The 19,330-nt window shown below is 44.2% G+C and overlaps 4 protein-coding genes and 1 pseudogene across 7 annotated transcripts; 2 read left to right on the top strand and 3 right to left on the bottom strand.

Annotated features, from left to right (window-relative positions):
• Positions 1-129: 129 nt before the first annotated feature.
• On the bottom strand, positions 130-2,049 carry LOC306787413 (proton channel OTOP2-like; annotated as a pseudogene). The gene is made up of 5 exons: positions 1,666-2,049; positions 1,452-1,588; positions 1,295-1,353; positions 347-1,218; positions 130-249 (listed from the first exon to the last, which is right to left on the bottom strand). The product of its transcript is annotated as a proton channel OTOP2-like (transcript).
• Positions 2,050-2,765: 716 nt separating this feature from the next.
• Positions 2,766-4,258, top strand: amn (amnion associated transmembrane protein; the record flags this gene model as incomplete). The annotated part of the gene is made up of 1 exon (XM_079282628.1): positions 2,766-4,258. Exon 1 carries the CDS (start codon positions 2,825-2,827, stop codon positions 4,256-4,258), a length of 1,434 nt encoding a protein of 477 aa, XP_079138754.1. The 5' UTR covers positions 2,766-2,824.
• Positions 4,259-4,286: 28 nt separating this feature from the next.
• On the bottom strand, positions 4,287-7,092 carry LOC306786377 (tripartite motif-containing protein 16-like). Of its 3 annotated transcripts, none has more exons than XM_079281127.1 (6): positions 6,636-7,092; positions 6,369-6,464; positions 6,054-6,287; positions 5,644-5,815; positions 5,323-5,463; positions 4,287-5,213 (listed from the first exon to the last, which is right to left on the bottom strand). In XM_079281127.1, exons 1-6 carry the CDS (start codon positions 7,044-7,046, stop codon positions 4,678-4,680), a joined length of 1,590 nt encoding a protein of 529 aa, XP_079137253.1. In that variant the 5' UTR covers positions 7,047-7,092; the 3' UTR covers positions 4,287-4,677. The 3 variants fall into 3 exon arrangements, with proteins under 3 accessions (XP_079137253.1, XP_079137254.1, XP_079137255.1); XM_079281128.1 differs by having other exon boundaries at positions 5,323-5,415; XM_079281129.1 differs by having other exon boundaries at positions 5,323-5,397.
• Positions 7,093-8,874: 1,782 nt separating this feature from the next.
• ush1ga (Usher syndrome 1Ga (autosomal recessive)) lies at positions 8,875-13,953 on the bottom strand (the record flags this gene model as incomplete). The annotated part of the gene is made up of 3 exons (XM_079281750.1): positions 8,875-9,675; positions 10,212-10,665; positions 13,790-13,953. The coding sequence occupies 3 exons, from the start codon at positions 13,951-13,953 to the stop codon at positions 8,875-8,877; spliced, it is 1,419 nt and encodes a 472-aa protein (XP_079137876.1).
• A 2,026-nt stretch (positions 13,954-15,979) lies between these two features.
• LOC306787264 (proton channel OTOP2-like) lies at positions 15,980-18,748 on the top strand (the record flags this gene model as incomplete). The annotated part of the gene is made up of 6 exons (XM_079282370.1): positions 15,980-16,415; positions 16,501-16,637; positions 16,723-16,781; positions 17,410-17,552; positions 17,646-18,490; positions 18,578-18,748. 6 exons carry the CDS (start codon positions 15,980-15,982, stop codon positions 18,746-18,748), a joined length of 1,791 nt encoding a protein of 596 aa, XP_079138496.1.
• Positions 18,749-19,330: the final 582 nt, after the last annotated feature.

The raw sequence follows: 19,330 nt of genomic DNA, 5'->3' as shown, positions 1-19,330 counted from the left end.
ACAAATAACATTCTTTTAAGTTGACATTTATTAATATAACAAGTTAAATTCAAACATTGAATGAATAAGATATGTCATGAAATTACTCTTATGTTAAAAAATAGGTTCATCTAAGAGATCACGTACACCTCAAAGAGACTGGCGACAGACAATATTCACGATGGCCGCCCACATTGTGAATTTGTAGAACTTTATCTCGACGGGATGATCAAACTGGGGACAAGCGCCGAAGGCGGGCATGATCCACAGCTGACAATACAGAGTGAGTGAATAAGCAGGACACATTCCAAGAGGAAAACAAATAGATCTTAGTTATAGTGATTAAAGACAGTAAGCGTAAACTTACAATGATGTTCGCAAGCAGCAGAAAGGCACAGACTTCCTTCAATACTCTTCTCTTCCAACTTGGCTTATCAGGGACTTGAGGTGATGAAGTATTTGGACCGATGAGTCCCCAGAACAACGTTTATCTCCGGATGTTCCCGGAAGGCGCGAGCATTTGTGTGCAGAGCGGCTTCCTGCATCACGTGGAAAGGCTCCCTATGGAGGCCTTCGATGATGAAGTAGTTCTGCAGAACGAGCTGGAGCACCGTCAGCACCGCCCAGGACAGGTTGAGGTTGTTCAGGTACCCTCCGGCTCCTGTCGCCACCGCAGCCACGATGGTGAAGTAGCTGATGATGAACTGCCCCATCGAGGCCCCCAACAGAAGCCTCACATCCAGGCTGCGAGTGGGGTTTTTCTCCGATACGTGCTCCCTGTGGTCCAGCCTGTAGACGACGCAGCCGATCACAGTGGAGAAGGACATCGGGCTCACGATCACTATATTCACCATGAAATGAATCAGCAGGGCCTTGTTTCTGTTCTTCTCGTCCTCTGTCAGTAGGTCCACCTTGTACACTATGAATGTGACAAGTCCTGCCACCACCAGCAGTATTCCCACAACAGGTCCCGAACACACATCCTTTGGACGGAACTTTATGCTGTGGTGGCTGCGATCTGTCACCATAGCTGGCTGAAACATAAAGTTTTTGGAGTTACTTTTCCCTCTTAATGAACACATGAATGAATTGAAAACACACCGTGCCTAAATACCTCTGTACACCTTGTGTGAGACGCTGACATTTAGGTCTGGAATCTCAGTTTGGTGAACCGATTCCTCAGTCACAGCTGCCATCCACACCACCAGGTTAGTTGAAAGCGTAAGAGTAAGCCCACACCTGGAAGAGGGAAAACACGAGTGTCCTGCAAGACTAGAAAAGGTACACGTTCTAGTGAGTAAAATAAATAGTTTACCGTGTGAAATTTGTGTGTAGTTGCACACAATCCTTTGCATGAAACCAAAGGAAGGAAGTCTACAGACAGACAGGTTTTGTTAAGTTTCCACCCACCACTCCACAGTGCAAGTAAGACTGCATATTCTTGCAATGTAATGTTTTTAAAATGCAACAACCTGGACAAAGAGAAATACAGCTTGCACAACAGGGAAGACAACCTTAACAGCAGAGTCACAGTGAAGGTAGCCCACATAGGTGGCGATCTTGAAGATGTCCATGATGAGACTGAGAAGCCCAAACAGCAGAAGCCCGCCTGAAATATAAATATTAAAAAGGGATTGAGCCTTGAAACGATACTCATCTAAAAACAGACAACCAGAAGTTGCTGACCTCGGAGCCACACAGGCCCCGCGTGGCCATCTTTGAACAATACAGCTTGATCCTTCCGAGAGGTGACGGCTGTGTAAAACAGCACCCACAACATCGTGAGGAGGAGGAGAATGACGAGGACGATTTGCCTGTGCACGGCAGTGATGGCCACGCTGTTGAAGGCACTGCCGCTGACCAGAGCGCAGCCCAGGATCGGGATGTTGACGCAGACGATGCCAGACAGGAGCCATCCACCACCATGGTGGGCCCTCGCCACCACTGCCTCCACGTGGTGAATGCTCTCTCCAGCCTCCTCATTGAAAGTCTGTGAGGGACTGGGCAGATGTTGGATGTTGTCCATGTGTGCTGCCATCTCAATGTTGGATGGCCGTGCCTCCACAACATCCTCTGACATTTTTCTACAAAAAAAAAATACATGAAGTGTCTCAGAAAGACAGTAATAATCACATGCTGTTTAAGTTTGCAGATTTTTTTTTTCACCAAAATTTATTATTTTGTCCATTTCAAAAGTTAAACTCTTGTTCATGTTCGGCAAGTTTCTCTTTTTCAGGGAGAAGACAATGCAGTCCAGTAAGCTACAACCTCAAAAAAAAGCAGTTACATGAAGCTGTTACGGAAGCAGCAGTAAAAGCAATGCTGAAATGAAATGTATAATTAAATATAACACAACTTTGGAAACTTTAAGACGAAGTGGCTTTCACTAACATAAAGGCCTTCAATGACAACAGAGACAGAACATATTAGGAGTTCTATATCTATAACTGAATTTGATTTCATATTAATCAAGAGGTACATTTTGGAATTCGCAAATTCGCAAAAGGAGCTCAGAGGACTGTCCAGAAGTTATCCCTTCAAAAAAATCTTGTCCCTGCAAAAGAAAAAAGGTGTTGATGCCTGATGAGGACCACTGGACTCTAGAAAATGCATAGAAATGTATTCATAAGTGTTCAGGATATTCTGATAATAGACAAAAAAAAAAAGGAGGAACAAAAAAAAAAAAATCTGTTGTTGCAGATTTGTAAATCGTTTACAGGTCACCTGCTTGTCCAGGTCGACGTGGTTCGGCGCGCATCAACTTTACTGGTAAGCTGTGTGCACTCATGTGTTAGTCACAAGGTTGGAAACAAAGGTCACCTTATGTTCTCTCAGTCCATCACAAATGTTCAGGATGCTGAAAACACCGGACACGCTCCTTCTCTTCTTCTGTCTTGTCGGGGCAGTGGATGCCCTGCAAAAACAGTGGATTCCTGACACCAACTATGAGAATAAGACCAACTGGGACAAAGGGGCTGTTCCATGTGGCAACGACATAGTTCAGTTTCCAGCCCAGAGAACAGTGTCTGTGTTCGTGGAGACCACGCATGCTGTGCAGGAGATGTGGCTGCCAGTCGATGGAGAGCTCATCCTAAATTCAGGAGCTGGATTTTATGTTGTGAGCGGAAAAGATCCAGGCTGCGGAGCTGGTGTCACGACCCAGTTCAGGGATTCAGAGTCTCTTCAGTGGTTCAACCCAGCTCTGTGGCAGGCAGCTGCAACTCTGGAAGACCTGCAGCGTGGAAAGTTCTTGTTCTCAGTCCACGAGGAGAGTGTCCCCTGCCAGTATGACGATGTGGTTTTTAAAGCCCTCTCCTCTTTCAAGGTGGACGCCAGCTCCAGTCAGTCTAGCATTCCTGTCAAATCGGTGTCCGTGCTGGGGAAGAAGTTTGACAGCAGCTCTGAGTTCTCCCAGTATCTCGGCTCACGTTCAGGCCAGCTGCAGTTTCAAGGATCCTCTGTCGTCACTGTTGAGAACCAAGAGTGTGGGGATCCTTCTGGCTGCGACTGTGGGAATTCTGTGAACCATCAGCGGATATGTAACACTGTAACATGTGGCGCTCTGAGCTGTAAGAAGCCTCTCCTCCCTGTAGGACACTGCTGTGATGTTTGTGGCGCCATCGTCACCATTCACTATGCCGCTGGTTTCAACCTGCAAACTTACAGGGAACGAATCCATCACCTATTTCTTATCTTGCCAAAATACAAATCCATTCAGCTGGGCATGTCTAAAGTCGTCAAGTCACAGCGGTTGATGGGGGTCATCCCTTTTGGTGCCTCGCCTGAGATCCAGGTGGTTGTTGTGGATGGAGAGACGGGGTCGCAGTCCGAGGGTCTGGCCCGGGACATACTGGAAGATGCCCGTTCTCACGGCTCAAACCTGGGAATCACTGAGGCTGAATTTCAAGCCTCCTCTGGGAGCAGCAGTGATCAGACTGGAGGAAGTGCTGGGATGGCGGTTGGAGTTGTGTTTGGAGTTTTGATTATGATTACAATCATCATCGTGGTGGTGCTGGTTCGTAAAGGGGTTGTTCAAATGCCGTTGTCGCTGCCGTCGCTGCCGTCTCTGAGCAGCTGGAAGAAGCGCGGCGATGTCGGAGACGTTGGCGGGCCTATTGACCACGGCTTTGACAATCCCATTTTTGACAGGCCCAACATGCTGCCTGATATTCCTAGCGTGTATACGGCTGAAACACAGCAGTCTATCTCCATGACTCAGACAGGTGTGCACTTTATAAATCCACTTTATGACGAGAATGAAACTGATTTCAATGCCTGAAGTTGACTGCAGTGAACTTTAAGGAGGTTAATGATTTCCAAAGTACTTTTGTATGAACTTGATGATTTGACAGACTCCTCACAAACAATAAATCCTCTTATAGCTTTATGATTATTCAGCAAATGCACTTGTACAAGAATAAAATAATTGTTGGCAGACTATGTACTTTTTTTTCCTCAATCATGTCACATTCAAGAGCAATATAGTTGCAATAAAACTGCAGTAAATTCCTAACACGCTACTTCTGCACAGTTTTCCTACATTTTATGTGACCACTAGATGGTAGTAAATGTAACCTTCAATGACATGTATGCGAAGAAATCCTCCAAATGTACCATAACTTTATATATCTTGTCATGTAACCTCAATAAACATTTATAACACACACTTGCAGTGAAGGCAGGTGATCATTTGTTACATCATTTCTCACTAACGAGAGAAGCCACGTTGTCTTTTTTTGACAGCCAGGCTGTAACATGCAAGGGCTCTATGAAATCAGCCGTGTACTTGTGCAGCTGCCTCATAGGACCGGTGGCATCATAAAAAGACACAGAGCCTCGATGAAAGTCGACATACAAGCCAAGTCTCGTGATATCAGTGACATCCAAGGGAGTCTCCGCACCAGCATGCCAGGCAAAGAAACCTCGGCTGTTCCTTCCCACGCACCAGGAAAAGTCGTTCCCAGCGATGCAGCCGGTGCTTTGCTCTCCTTTACGATCGATGCTCTTGTACGTGACTCCTATATGTGCACCCTCCCCAATCAGGTCTGCTTCAATATAGTGCCTCCCAAGGTAAAGGCTGTCTGAAGTTATTGCCTGGCGCCAATGTTCGAAGCGACGAGGGTGGTCTGGGTATCTGTGCTGCCAGGGGCTGGTGTTGGTCAGCTTTCTGTTGTCCTCCGTTACCCGGAGGAATTGATGGGTGGCGTCTGGGTCAAAGGTCAAACTCCTTGTGTCTACAGTACATGGGGGAAAAAGAATTTGTGAAGAATGAAGAACAAATGAACATGTATGATTAGACTAACAGAGAACACAGAAGATAATGTACTGAAAGGTGTATTTTACATTTCAAAAAGTCCTCTCGCGTCTCAGGATCAGGCAGGGGTGAGGGTTCAGATTCTGGCATCTGGGATTTAGCACCTGCTTGCAGAGAGATTCCTTGGTATTTTGATAAGAGATGAGGATTTTTTTCAACAGCTAAATGTGCTGATGCATATAAAGGGTTAGGGTTAGGAGCAAAGAAAGATTGATATACAGGACTTAAAGTCCACAGCCATGGCTTGGCTAAAACAAGCATAACAAGATACACTGAAGAAAGCATGTCTGCAGCTATTTTCTCTATGAGGAGCCATGAGATGTAAGGTATAGGACGTGATACACACTCACCACTTTTACAAATACGTTTCAGTTTTTCGTTGTAGGAGGAGAGGATCAGGTCACACAGCTCCTGGGTAGAATCAGTCACTACCTGGACGTAAGAGGTTAAATGGTCCATGCGGTTGATGTACGGACTAGGCCGGCATACGTCTGCCACGCCTTTCTTCCACTCCGAATACTCCTGGAACAAGCAAGACAAAAGTAGCATGTATTCACAATGCAAAATGAAGCTGCTAAATAAAAATGCAACTACTTTTTCTCTGATCCTGTCAAATAACTGCAGAGATGAAATTCCTGCTCTGTGTACACGGTCACACCGGCATCCAAAATAAACGTAGCCTCGGAGTACATCAAGTGCTACTCCAAGATCATGAGACACGACACTCGTTACTATCTCAAATGCTTCAGATATTTGGTACCTGCAAGAAGTCTACATCAGACTTGCTCCTGGACAGTTTGTTCATTTGGGCCACAGTTTTCATCAGCTCGCTTTTCCTCTGCTCCAGATGTTCCTGGATGCCCTCAGACTGTCTGAGGGCCGTTCTCTGCTCCCCCTCCAGCGCATCCACCACCCCTTTTCTGGCCTCCTCCACGGTTGTCTGCAGCCTGGCAAACTGCTGCTCAACAATAACACAAACCTCTTGCACAGACGACTGCCAGAGGGGAAAGAGAAAGAAAAAAACTTCAAACCAGACCATGGTGCGTTAAATGAATGCAAAATGCATGTAACATACCTTAATTAGGTCATTGTTACTCTGTAGCTTTCCAATCGCTCTCTCAGCTGCTGAGGCACTTTGACTGATCTCTTCCCGTTTCTTCTGCAGCTCAGTCTACAGCACAAACAATCATCACAAACATAACTGCAACAGATGCTGCAAAAATGCAAGGCCATGAATGACAAATCTTAAATTAACATGTTGCCCTTTTGAGACGATAAAAGGCAAATAGTTTTAAACTTTCAAGCAAATTTTAAAAATGATGATGTGTTGTGTTGTTAGGACCTCAATCTGTGTCCGTGCCTCCCCGACAGACGCAGTCGTGTGCCCTTCGTGCTCCTGGTTCTCACAGTCCAGACACACACAGCGGCCGTCCATCAGACAGAAGCGTTCGAGAGGACGCCGATGAAGCTCACACGTCTGACAGTCGATGTCGTGGAGGGGATCCACCAGACGATGGTTTTGGAATTTGGCGTTCTCCAGATGGGGTCTGAGATGGGCCTCGCAGTAAGAAACCCGACAGGTCAGACAGGACTTTAGGGCCTCGCTGGGGCTGTCCATGCAGGAGTCACACAACACATCTTGTGGGAGCAGTGTGTCGGACGTCTCGGTGGCAGGATCCCTCGGCTCCTCATTCACTATGTTGTGCCGACTCTCCTTCAAGTTCTCCTCATTATTTCTGCTGAGAGTAGCCATGTTTGAGAACGTTCCCCTAGTCACCTTAAACTCGATTTGGTTGAGCTTTAGACGGTCACAAGTTACTACGGCTGCCTTTTCTGAGATCTAAAGACCCTCAGAGAGCATAAGGAAATCATTTAAAACCACGCCTAAGGTATTTCGTACTGAGCCAGCTGAAGCATTCTCATGTTTCACCCCTCCCCTGTTTAACTCTTCTCTTCTCTCTGTATCCAACCACACAAAGCAGATTAGAGGAGGAAATGACGAGCGTATTACGACCAAACCAGGAAAAGAAATGGACATCCTCTGTTTCATTCTGTCAGAGTTAATGACTTGTTGACTGATTTTACATTCTCTGGCAAAGTTGGTTTTAAAAAGGTTCATTTCACCAATAACGGTGTTAAGAAAACAGTTGTGTCTGGCTTCTGTCACCAATAAGATAAATAGTTTAGTAAAAGCATATAGGGATGCTACAGGAACCATGTGGGAGTGTCACACTGTTTCCTTCTGATAACAATGTCGTGTAAGAGGCATGGCGTTTCCAGACTTAGCTACAGTAGAACTTCCTGTACACCTCTCTCTCTCTCTCTCTCTCTCTCTCTCTCTCCCTCTCTCTCTCTCTCTCTCTCCCTCTCTCCCTCTCTCCCTCTCTCCCTCTCTCCCTCTCTCTCTCTCTCCCTCTCTCTCTCTCTCCCTCTCTCCCTCTCTCCTGCAGGTGAAATATAGTAAGTAAGAGCTATGGATCTATATCAGTTAAGTAATTCACAGCATTAAAACATTAGTATTTATTATTTTAAATCCACCTAAATGTTTAAAAAAAAAAGTAGATTATAAACACCAACATATGCTCCTGTGCAGATGTTATTTAAAAAAATACTTAAGATACAAAGAGTTGGAAGACTGCGTCATATTGTCAAGACTAACACGAGTGATATACAAAAGGTTAATAAATCCGTATGGGCTGAACATGCAAAATATAGAGCTGCAACATGCTATATTGTGTATTATAAGATATTGTGCTTTCACATTCTACAGTAAATCAGAGCCGTAATCTCAATGAACAATTGGCCTGCATCGACAGCGAGCCACACAGCTGACATGGCTTGCTGTACGTAAACATTTACAGAGGTGGAATAAGGAAACAGTCGAGTGGCTCTGGGTGAAAATGTTGCTCAGACTATTGCAATCTAAACAGTTCATAATGACGTTAATTTCAAAAAGTATTTAAGACAAAAGTCACTTTTAAGCAAAGGCACAGGCACAAGCAATGCAGGCACATGAGGTGGTAGGATTTACCCCACAGGGGCCAACACATTCAGGGGATATGGACCCCCACAATCAGTTCTCTGTTAACTATGCCAAATGGCATTACAGTGGACACTGCACTCTGATGATTGCCTTTCAGTTTTTTTTAAAACTTGCAGTGCAGGAGACGCCAACCAACCCACATACAGAGATATTTACAGTGATCCTCCTGAGGCTACAACAAGATGCTGTAAAAGGATCCTGTAAGGAAGGAATTAGTCTCACACTCGTCTCTTCTTGCTTGACATATTCCTCTTGACAGTGTCCTTTCTGCTTTGTTACCGCCGAGGTACCAGGAGAGGTAAATCATTGCCCCCCCCCTGTCCATACGTGATAGTCGATCCACGATGCTCCACTGACCTTTAAGCCTGGATGAGCACATGGCAGGAGGGGCCATCGGCAGCATCTTTTATTATCTGCAAGACAGAATGACGACAAGAGGAGAAACGGTTTGTATCCGAAGATGATTTGCAAACGCAGCATAACAAACTATATGCCCAAATATTTCCTCACAACACTGTATAACTGAAAATCCTGTCACTCACAGTTCTGTGTCCTCAATGCAGTCTGGGTCCTCTATGGTCTCCAGCCGTCTCCTGCAGGCATCTAAGATCTTTTTCCTTGGTCCTAAGGGGATGTGGATACTCTTGAGGTCGTGATCAGAGCACAGCAACAGTGCTTCGAGGTCAATCTTCTCCCTCTTGAAAATGGAGAAGAAGTCAATCATGTTCTGTGTGGCGAGGAAGACCTCCAGAGCGCTTGTGTCAGCCTCATCATCGTCATCCAGCCCTAATTCCACTTCATCCCAGGGCAGCTCCTCCACATTCCTCTCTTGAAGGCTGCGTGCACTGCCGATGCTGTCTTCATCTGCATTGGTGTATTGCTGCAGCCGACTGCGTAAACGCACATTATTGCCTGACCGGACTGCATTGTCCTCATCCCGGCCACCGATGTCAAACATCCCCCCACTCACATAGTTCCTCCTAAAGACCATGGTGCCCAGACCGGGCCTGTTGAACAGGGAATCATGTCCCGAGTCAGTGCTGATCTCAGAGTAGTCTACATCGGGCCCGTGGAGATCCGGCTCACTAATGGCACGTGAAATGGCATCGTAATTTTCTCCGCGGAACATGTCACGGATATTGCGACGGCCACGGTCCTTTGGGTTGACGTAAGTCCCCTGTTTGACAAACATGACATCGTTGCCCAGCTGAAGTCCGGAGAGGGAGCGCACACTCTTCCTCCCATCCTCGTAGATTTTAAATGTCCCATCTCCTTGCTTCCTCTTCTCCAGCTTCCTCTGAATCTTTGTCTTCCCTCGGTTTGTGGCATGAAGAGTAGCCTAACAGGACATGAATAAATATAGTAATTAAGCACAATATCACATGAGAGGATTAGATTTTCCAAACATAGCTGGTTCAATTCATGTCAAAATGCTGGCCATGCTAGTGGGCTATTGCAGTAGGTCCACCACTGAAATATCTCAACGACTATGGATGGATTGGGGACATTCATGGTCCCCAGAGGATGTAGACCTCTGTCATCGGTGATCCATCTAGTTCCGTCTAGAGCCACCACGAAGTTGACATTCTCGGTTTTTAATGACATATCTTGACAACTGTTGGATGGATTGCATTGACATTTTGAACAGACATGCATGGTGCCCAGGTGATGAATTGTAACAACTTTGGTAAACCCTGTAGGCCTACTTTTCCCTCTAACACAATTTCAAAACCTGTGATGCAAGACTGGAGTTGGAGTAGAGAGACAACCGGATTGTTTCACAAGTAGCCAGTTTACAAGCTAATTTTAAACCAATAAAAAGCAAAACAAACAGACTCTGTCCTTATAGAATAGGTAGAAAAAAAACCTGCTGACCTGAGAATATGGCACACTGACTGTGGCTACATTTAAGTTGTGCAGCTTGTGGCTAACAGAGCTGCTGGTGTAACTGGAAAAGCTCATGACGTCTGACGCAGAAGCCTCAGAAGTCTCCTTGTGAAACCTCCGTTCCATGAGCTTGTGGTGTTTCTTCTGCATCTTCACACACTCCTTGATCCGCCGCTCAGCTTCGCGAAACGCCCGGTCCTTCATCTTGCTGACCAGCTTCGTGTTGAGGCCCGTCTGCTTGGTGGCGATGGTATCCAGGTAGCGGACGCAATCCATGTGATTCTTTGTGGCGGCCATGTCTAATGGCGTGTGGTAGTCGTTGTCCAGGCACCAAATGTTGGCACCGAAAGACACCAGAAAGAAAAGGCAGTTGAGGTGACCATTGGCAGCTGCCAGGTGGAGCGGTGTGTTCCCCCATATGTCACACTTGTCAGGGTTTCCTCTGTGGGCCAACAGAAAGATGTTAGATGTTATATTTTGACGACAGGCATTTCAGATTTACCAAATGAATGTCTCCAGTTCTTGTTCAGACTGTTAGTAAGGTTACGGATACCGGTTCCCTCCTTGGCCCTCTGTTTAGATGACTCACTCATGAGTAAGCATTTGATCTTTTGATTATTTTTTCAGCACTGACCTGTCACCCGTGGGTTGTTAATGGGGCCTTATTTAATAATTTACAGTCCAAACACCACATTGCCCTTTTGTAAAACCAACCATACAGTAGATCTCCTCGACATTTCATTTTTTTGACCATTTGGCAAATAGAAGGTTTGATTAAAGCAATCTGTCAAAGGGAATGTACTGTTATGCAGGGGCCATAACTACAACTATAAGCTACGTTTCCTCTTGGCTGGCAGTCCATGACCTTAGGGCTACCTCTCTGTGTGCTGCACTGTTGCTGCCTTTTCTGTAACATGACCACATGCTTGCCAGCACCACTGCTACACTACCTGTATCCAGTTTCAGGGGAGGCCTCATAGGTTGCGCCTGACTCAAAAAGGACAACCGTGCGTGATGTAACGCAGAGTTCCTCAAGTCAAAACATAAGAGTATCACAGCTGTGTGGATGACGTGGAGGGCAGAGGTGTATGGAGCTTTCTTATTTTCCTTTCGCATCATGAGCCTGCTGCTACGCAAATCTACAGTGTGTCAGCGCATACGTTTGCTCATTATTCTCACTTTCAAATCTTTAGTATTCCATTCAGCATCTAACTGATAGTGTTGTTTAAAAAAAAAATAGGATTTATTAATGGTATACAGCTCGTCTGTGTCCATCACAACTAAATATTGTAACAACACATTCAACTTTAAGTTTTTTGCATTTCTATCTTCAGTTTAGAGTCATCTGTACGGTCTCACACCACCTGAAATGACATGTTTACTGAACTGTCTCGTGTCTTGTCCCTGTCTTCCAATGTAGCCTCGTACAGTCTGCTGAATATTTGATACGATGGATTGTGACGCTACTGCAAATGTATTATTGATGGATTGCGTTGTAATGTGTTTGCAGGGAATGCGTGTCTGCAGGACCCAACCTGGGCAGCGATTAGCGAAGTGAAGTCTCACTCTGATTTCAGCCCCCTTGCTCATTTTTTTTGTCTGCACAGGATTGGCTTCAAAATGCTCAGAAAGCAAAAGCAGCTTTCAAATGTGGGGAAATGGTTGTGATCAGTGTGCATGATGGACAGCCCAGAACGTGACAATAAAACAATAATCAAACAAAGGAATTGCAATGTTATTCCTGCGCTGAGATACATGAAGGAACATAAAATGCTATAAACCGATGATTCAGAACGATAAACAGCCATATGTTCAATTTTTATTTTGAAAATAAATATTTATCACCCTCAGATTATGCAATATGCTTGTGGTAGAGACCATCTAAGATGACAGCTTTATGTGTCATAATTTATGTCTGTCCTAGTAAAATGCTGACCGCAGTGGTGATAGTTCTGCCCACCTATCCCTTCCCTGTTCTTTATCACATTATGGGCTGTTTGCCTCTTCACTTCCTATGACAGCTTGATGTTACAGCAGGCTGCTCGGGGCAATATACTTGTCAAATAGAGCACTGCATGGCATCTTTCCCATCAAATCTTCAAGCAGTATTAAACTTATCTTCATTATATCCCATGGGTCTCACGAGTTTGGTGCCTCTGTGAAAAATGATGGCAGCTATTAAATGTTTAATTTGAATACCTCATGTCAATCAGGACTTTATCTGCCATCAACAGAGGAATATATCTTCTTGGCAGCAGAATGACTCCAGAGCCTTGTTTACACTTATTCCGTGGGAAATAGGGAATTTAGTATTATCACATCGACTGGAAGCCTTCCTTTGTTGCCTGCGTTTTAAGAAAACTTTAAAGAAAATAAATGTCCTCAAATCACATATTTTCCATTCAATAAACCAAACGCTGATGAATGATGTTGTCTCACGTTTACGGTACATCTCTCACAAACTTTACTCAATTTAGCAGATTCATAATGGGCCCCATTTTTCTGGCTGACAGCAAACCAGGTCAGCCAGAATAGAAATGGGCTGTTCATGACTACCAAAAACATTTGCACACTTTGCTGGAGTACGGCCAGCATTTATACCATGACGCAGCCTCCTAAAATGATCTGCTGTTCATTTGATGAATCGTTTTCTTCCGCCTGTGATGATATCAAATTGGTCGTTAAAATTGATGAAATGAAATGTTTCCTTCTTCCATTAACGTCAATGATTCAGGAATGAGTTATTATAAGTCTCTTTATGGGACAACATATATGTTTTAGCTGTTATACAGTAAAATATGTCACTGAATGTAGGACGAGAATAACGTTTTGTACTCGTCATATTAATATCTCAACGATTCGTTCCATGTATTGGTGCTTTTTTAATGAACAGTGTCACGTTAAATGCAATGGAGGTGCTAAATATTACACAGCCCATAGTTCTATGTGGCTTTACAACATGACAAATCTCCTGCTATCACATATTGGTAATTATCTTTCAGATGATCATAAAGTTACAATGTCAAGAAAATATCTGGTGAAAGCTGAATTTAGATCACAATGTTGATTATCAGTGTAAAATGTATGATGCAAATAAAGCCCTGTCTCTGAAATAGGCCTGTTTCATCTTGAAATACCCCTCCAGCCCAACATGGGTATTTGTCAGACATGCCGAAATACAACTGAATAGTTGCCAAACAGGTAAAAGGGCTCTTCTTAGCCAGGAGCTAAGCCTGAGGTTATATTGTTGATATTTGTCAGAGCCCCTCCTCTGGGTATGTTAAACTCAAAAACATTGCTGGACCCTGTAAAAGGTGACCTATAGTTACTGGTGTATTGTTACTTTAGTTGCTAAATTTGTATACTGCAAAACATGACTTTCATTTGGGGTTATTGTTGACCTATTTCTACCCAATCTGACACCGCAAATAGTTTCTAATAAGCAAGAAAAATGATAAATAAAATACTTGCTCGAAAATGTTCAAGACCTATTTCGAATCACTGAAGATGGACACCGTGGTACCCACACGCACTAAGTCACACAGATACCAATGCTTTCTACCCACCCCCTCGCCGCGATCAGCCGCAGAGTCTCCAGGTTGCCGTGATAAGCAGCCCACAGCGTCGGTGTCATGCCATCCTCATCCGGCGCGTTGAGATCCTTCCGAGTCGCCTCCTTCAGCAGGTCCAGGTAGCCATCCCGGGCCGCCTTGTGGTACCTGTCATTCATGGTGCAGAATTAATCCTCCCTGCTCGACTCCATTCCGTTTCATCAACACCACCACCATCATCGTCGTCGTCGTGCGGCGATGTAGTGGGAGCAGACCGGCTGAAGTCCCAATTCGTCCCGCAGTCGCCACAGAGCCAGTCGCTGGTGATCAGTGGAGGATCCGCGCGTCGGTGGTATCCAGGGACGCCACGGTGCACTCCAGCGTGTGGGTAACAGTGCTCCCGGTGGCCGACGTGGACCAAAAAAAGACCAACAACCTCCAACACATATACAATATGAGTGCTTAAATATCAAAGAGAAATGAATGTTGTACCCCTAACTGAGGAGTTCTTTTTGATTTCATGATGTCCCCATTGATCTGTCCTCTGGTGTATCTGAGGCTCTCAATAATGACTGTAGATAGACAATATCCTTATATGCTGATATACACTCATTTGCCAGTTCATCGGGTACATCGAGCTAAAACTAATGCAATATACCTGCAACTAAACCTCCCTTCATAAAGGTGCATATGCAGTTGTTGTTCACTGTTTTAGAGAGGTGTTGATGCAACTTGTCATTTCTCCACGTTGCATGATGTAGTTTAATGCACCTCTTCAGTCAATGTACACGTGAATGGATGGTTCAAAAACAATATACATTTTACGTTTCTATTCAATCTGAAAACATTTCTGAAACCTTTCAAACTCATTCATCGGGAATAAACTTCAAGACACACTGAAGCTGTATACACGCGTGCAGGGTATTATCAGCACAGGCACGCGAGAACACAATATTGCTGTCTCACTGCGACAAAATGAGGAAGAGTTACTCCGGTGTGTTGTTTTTGTCAGCTTTCTTTTGAATAAACCCATTGTTCCCACTTTAAACTTTCGGTATTTATGCAACAACATTTTTGCAGACAAACGAGTTCATTGAGTGTCGCAATGCGAAAGTGCTTCACTCTCAGACACACCCCGATGAAAAGGACATCGATTGTCCATCTGAAATAAGAAGCGTCGACGCTGAAGTCCTCTGAAACGTCCATAACAATGAGCGCCGATAGCGGCTTTCTTCATTGAGCATTCTGCATTAATGAGAACTGGGAGTATTCCCTTCAAGCAATAAGAGAGTTACACACGCTAAGCCTGTTTAGAGAATTTAGATCATGTTTAGATTGCGATGTAGCTGCATGGGGTCAGCCGCAGTCCAAAAAAAAAAAAAAAAAAAAAAGGGCATCAAGTTGAACATGACGAAACTCATAAAGCTTCTAAAATATACGAATGCAAAACTATTGTGGAAAAAAAAAACATGCTTTGATGCAGTTTTGTTTTAGCATTTATTATGCGCATATACTGTTGGGAGTTATACAACCAAAAGCCCTGGAATACAAATGTGTAATATCAAAGAAATGCAGTTTCTCCGAAAAGCAACCGGTTTCTTGTATTTTGGAAAACGTGAGAAAAGGTTTTTCGTGGAAACACCTTTTGAACTTCACTTGAATATTTTGTGCAAAACACACTGTGTTTGGTAATAATATGGTGTTATTCATAACAGTTGGCATCGATGACTGCACAGTAAACCACGGCGTTTCTGACGAGGTATAAAAACCATGATGGCTCGGATAGTGTGAGTCTCAGGATCACACTGCATCAGGTAGGTTTACAGGTATCCTGAAACCTAGCCCTTCAGGTCACTGCTTTGTCGGATTGTCATAAGAGTATCATCTTTTTTTCGAACACGCACGTCACTATAGTTCACCTGTCCTGGTGTTAAAGTATTTGATCATAGCTGGAGAGGGATAGTGTAGACTTCCCTCATACCTTATTCATGCAAACATGTTTTTTGGATTCTCACTCTGTACAGCACGATACACATGCAAATTAAATCCAATTTGCTGATTTGAAACGACTCTTTTGTGTCCGTGGTTTCTGCCTTTATTTATAAGGAGCTATTGAGTGGGTGTAGCCGTTAAACCTGTAACGTTTAAGAGGGAACCAGGTGCAGCAAACGACTCATTTGTGAATCGGCTTTAGAGAAGGGAAGGATGTGTTTAGCCACCGGCTACCAATGCGACTGTTTGACCCATGGCAATCCCTGTGAACCATGCAGGATGTCGGCCAAAGACAGGGAGACGGAGGAGGCCAGCCTGTCCGACAACATCAATGTGCCGAGTCAAGTGGAGAGCACGTGCGATCCAGACCCGAACATCACTTCCGCTGGAGCCCCGAAGGACAGGGGTCGAAACTGGGGCTGGATGCTGTCCGGGATCATTTGTGTGAACGTTTTGATCCTGGGCTGCGCCTTGGTCAGCGGCAGTGCCAACAACAATGTAAAGATCGGCAGCGCTGACCTGCAGGTCTTCCTCATCCTCCTCCTCCTCCTCACCTCCATCTGGATGGTTTACTATCTCATCTACACGGCCAGGAAAGAAAATGCTGTTGATTACAAGGACGGCCATGCTGGACCTGTATGGCTCCGGGGTAAGTAACTGTTGCACATCTTCAGACTGAAGTGTTTTGTATTTGCTGAGAATGTCCAAACTAAGTTTGCGCGTTGCTCCTTCAGGAGGACTTGTGCTGTTTGGATTGCTCAGCATCGTCATGGATATTTTCAAGATCGCCAGCTATGCGGGCTTCCTCCACTGCGATTCTGCAGTTAAGGTTGCATTTCCTGTGGTGCAACTTGTCTTCGTAATTGTGCAGGTAAAAATGCATAAATACATGAATTCGTGAACTCAAGTCGTTATCATTGCAAAATGATTCATACAATTGTGCTATCAATTTGCAGACATACTTTTTGTGGATGCACGCCAAGGCCTGTGTGCAGCTACAAAGGAACATTACACGGTATGTAATTAATGGACCACTCACTGTGTTCTACTTCAAAACATGAACCAGTCTCTGATGCTGTATTACTGTCAAAATCTGAAATTTCTCCTCATTGGCAAACCTTGAAATTATCTGAAAGAGTGCTGCAATCAAGGATTCTTTTTATTTTTGATCATTCTGCAGATTGTTTTCTTGATTGGTCGATTAATCATTTGGCTGATAAAAATGTCAAGAATAGTGTCAAATGTTTATCACAATTCCCCAGAGCTCACCTTGACATGTTTTAAAAAACCCAAAGATATTCAGATTACTATCATAGAGGACTAAGACTAAATATTCACCTTATATTCAACATAGCAAAACTTAAACGATTAATCGATTATATAAATAGTTTCCAGTTATTTTTATGTCATTTGACTTATTGACGAGACGTTTTAGCACTAAACTGTAATAAGACATTTTGGTTTGACAAGCCAAATTAAATTAAAAGCAAGACGATTATTACTTAGTGGATACTGATTTTTAATGTTGCCTCTTGAATTCTGTATAAATCGGACATTAAAGTAGATCATAAAAAAAAGAAAAATCAACACTGTTTTAGTCTGATCATTTTTTTCTTTTGATTCCCTCTTGTCTTCTTATTTAGCTGCGGGCTGATGCTCACCCTCTCCACAAATCTAGTTGTGTGGATGAGTGCGGTCACCGAGGAGTCCCTACACCAAACAACATATCCCGAATATCAGAGCAACGACACCAAACTCTCAGGACGAAGCCTGTTCATCAGCAGAGGTAATGAAAGCAGATGCATCAATCAAAGCAGATAATGAGTAAAGTACCACAACGTAATATGTCTGTCTACCTGTGCCCCGTCATGTCTTACAGCGGGTTATGGAGACGAAACGTGCAAGTGCAGCCACACTTCGTGTAGCATCTTCAAGGAGGCCTACTACTACTTGTACCCCTTCAACATTGAGTACAGTCTCTTTGCCTCAGCCATGGCATACATCATGTGGAAAAATGTGGGCAGAGTAACAGAAGAACACGATCACCACATCAAATTCCGTATGAAGGATATATTTATCGGTCCTGTGGCAGGAGTTCTCTTGGTGGCGTCGGGCCTGGCAACCTTCATCGTGTATGAGATGGAAATGGTGAACGGAGATATTGATGACGACCGGAAGGATAAAGCGGTGATGATGCACTTTGTCATGAATATAGTGATAGTGACCCTGATGTCCGTCTCCACTGTGATCGGCTGTGCCATCTACAAGGTGGACCACAGGGAGCACGTATCGGAGAAAAGCCCCACGCGGACCCTGGATGTGGGGCTGCTGGTCGGAGCCTCGCTGGGGCAGTTCATCATCAGCTACTTCACCATCGTAGCGATGGCTGCAACTGGAGCCAAAGGCTACCTGAACAGGCTCAACCTGGCCTGGGCGGTCATGATGGTGATCCAACTCGGCCTGCAGAACTTTTTCATCGTGGAAGGGCTACATCGGGAGCCCTTCCACGAGGTGCACTCGATCACCGTGGTTGCAAATCCATATGTGGTGCAGCCGAGCAAAGACCTGAGCACCTTTGAAGGATCAGACATGGACGCAAAGCCCAGTCCGGTACTCGCAACACACAGCCCGCACGCACACATGGCCGGGCACAAGCCCAAACTGTTGTGGAAGAGACGGATTTTGAAGGAGGTCTGTGCGTTTCTGCTGCTGGGCAACGTCATAGTGAGTAACGCTCTCCCTTACTCTCTCAAAGTTACTGCTTGGAAATTCACCACATGCTAAACCTGTTCTCCTTTCTGTCTTTAACAGCTGTGGATCATGCCGGCATTTGGTGCTCGTCCCCAATTTGACCACGACGCTGAAACGGAATTCTACGAATTCAACATGTGGGCTGCGATTGTAAATATTGGACTTCCCTTTGGCATTTTTTACCGCATGCATTCAGTCGCCAGTCTGTTTGAGGTTTTTCTGACCTCATAACGCATGCAGGAGCTCACGGCAGCCCACTGTTTTGACAATATAAAGCTGTTTTGTATAAATTGTAGTTTGTTTTGATGTTTCTTTGTTATTTCTCTCTACATTTGTGAAGTGCACGTTTGTCAAACAATGTTTCTCATGATGTTAAAGCTTGAATATGTAACAATGTAAATGTATTCAAAATATTGTCAGAAGTCAAACAATAATTGCGATGTTAATCTTTCAGACATCAATTATTATCATTATTAATAAAACATTATTTGGATTGTACAGCTGTAGTGGTCAACCCAATTTTATAATTTTCTGACATTTTGTAGAGCAAATGATTAATTGAGCAAATAATTGGTAGCTTAATGGATAATGAAAAAATGTGTTTGCAGTCCTAATTATCATATTTTTGGGACCTTACTTGGCTCTGAATCTACTGTATGCTGTATCTGAAAAGTTTTTTTGGGGGGGGGGGGGGGTAATAGATGTTTTACCTTATTGTTGATTGGCCACTATTTAATTAAACATAGATTGTGGATATCCTACTGCGTGCTTTTAATCAAAAATAATCTGTATAATTTAAGTTTTGTACGTTTA

The sequence above is a fragment of the Melanostigma gelatinosum genome (assembly GCF_949748355.1).
Source record: "Melanostigma gelatinosum genome assembly, chromosome: 13".
Taxonomy (NCBI): domain Eukaryota; kingdom Metazoa; phylum Chordata; class Actinopteri; order Perciformes; family Zoarcidae; genus Melanostigma; species Melanostigma gelatinosum.
The sequence above is the reverse complement of the archived record's forward strand: the minus strand, read 5'-3'. Positions and strand labels throughout refer to the sequence as shown.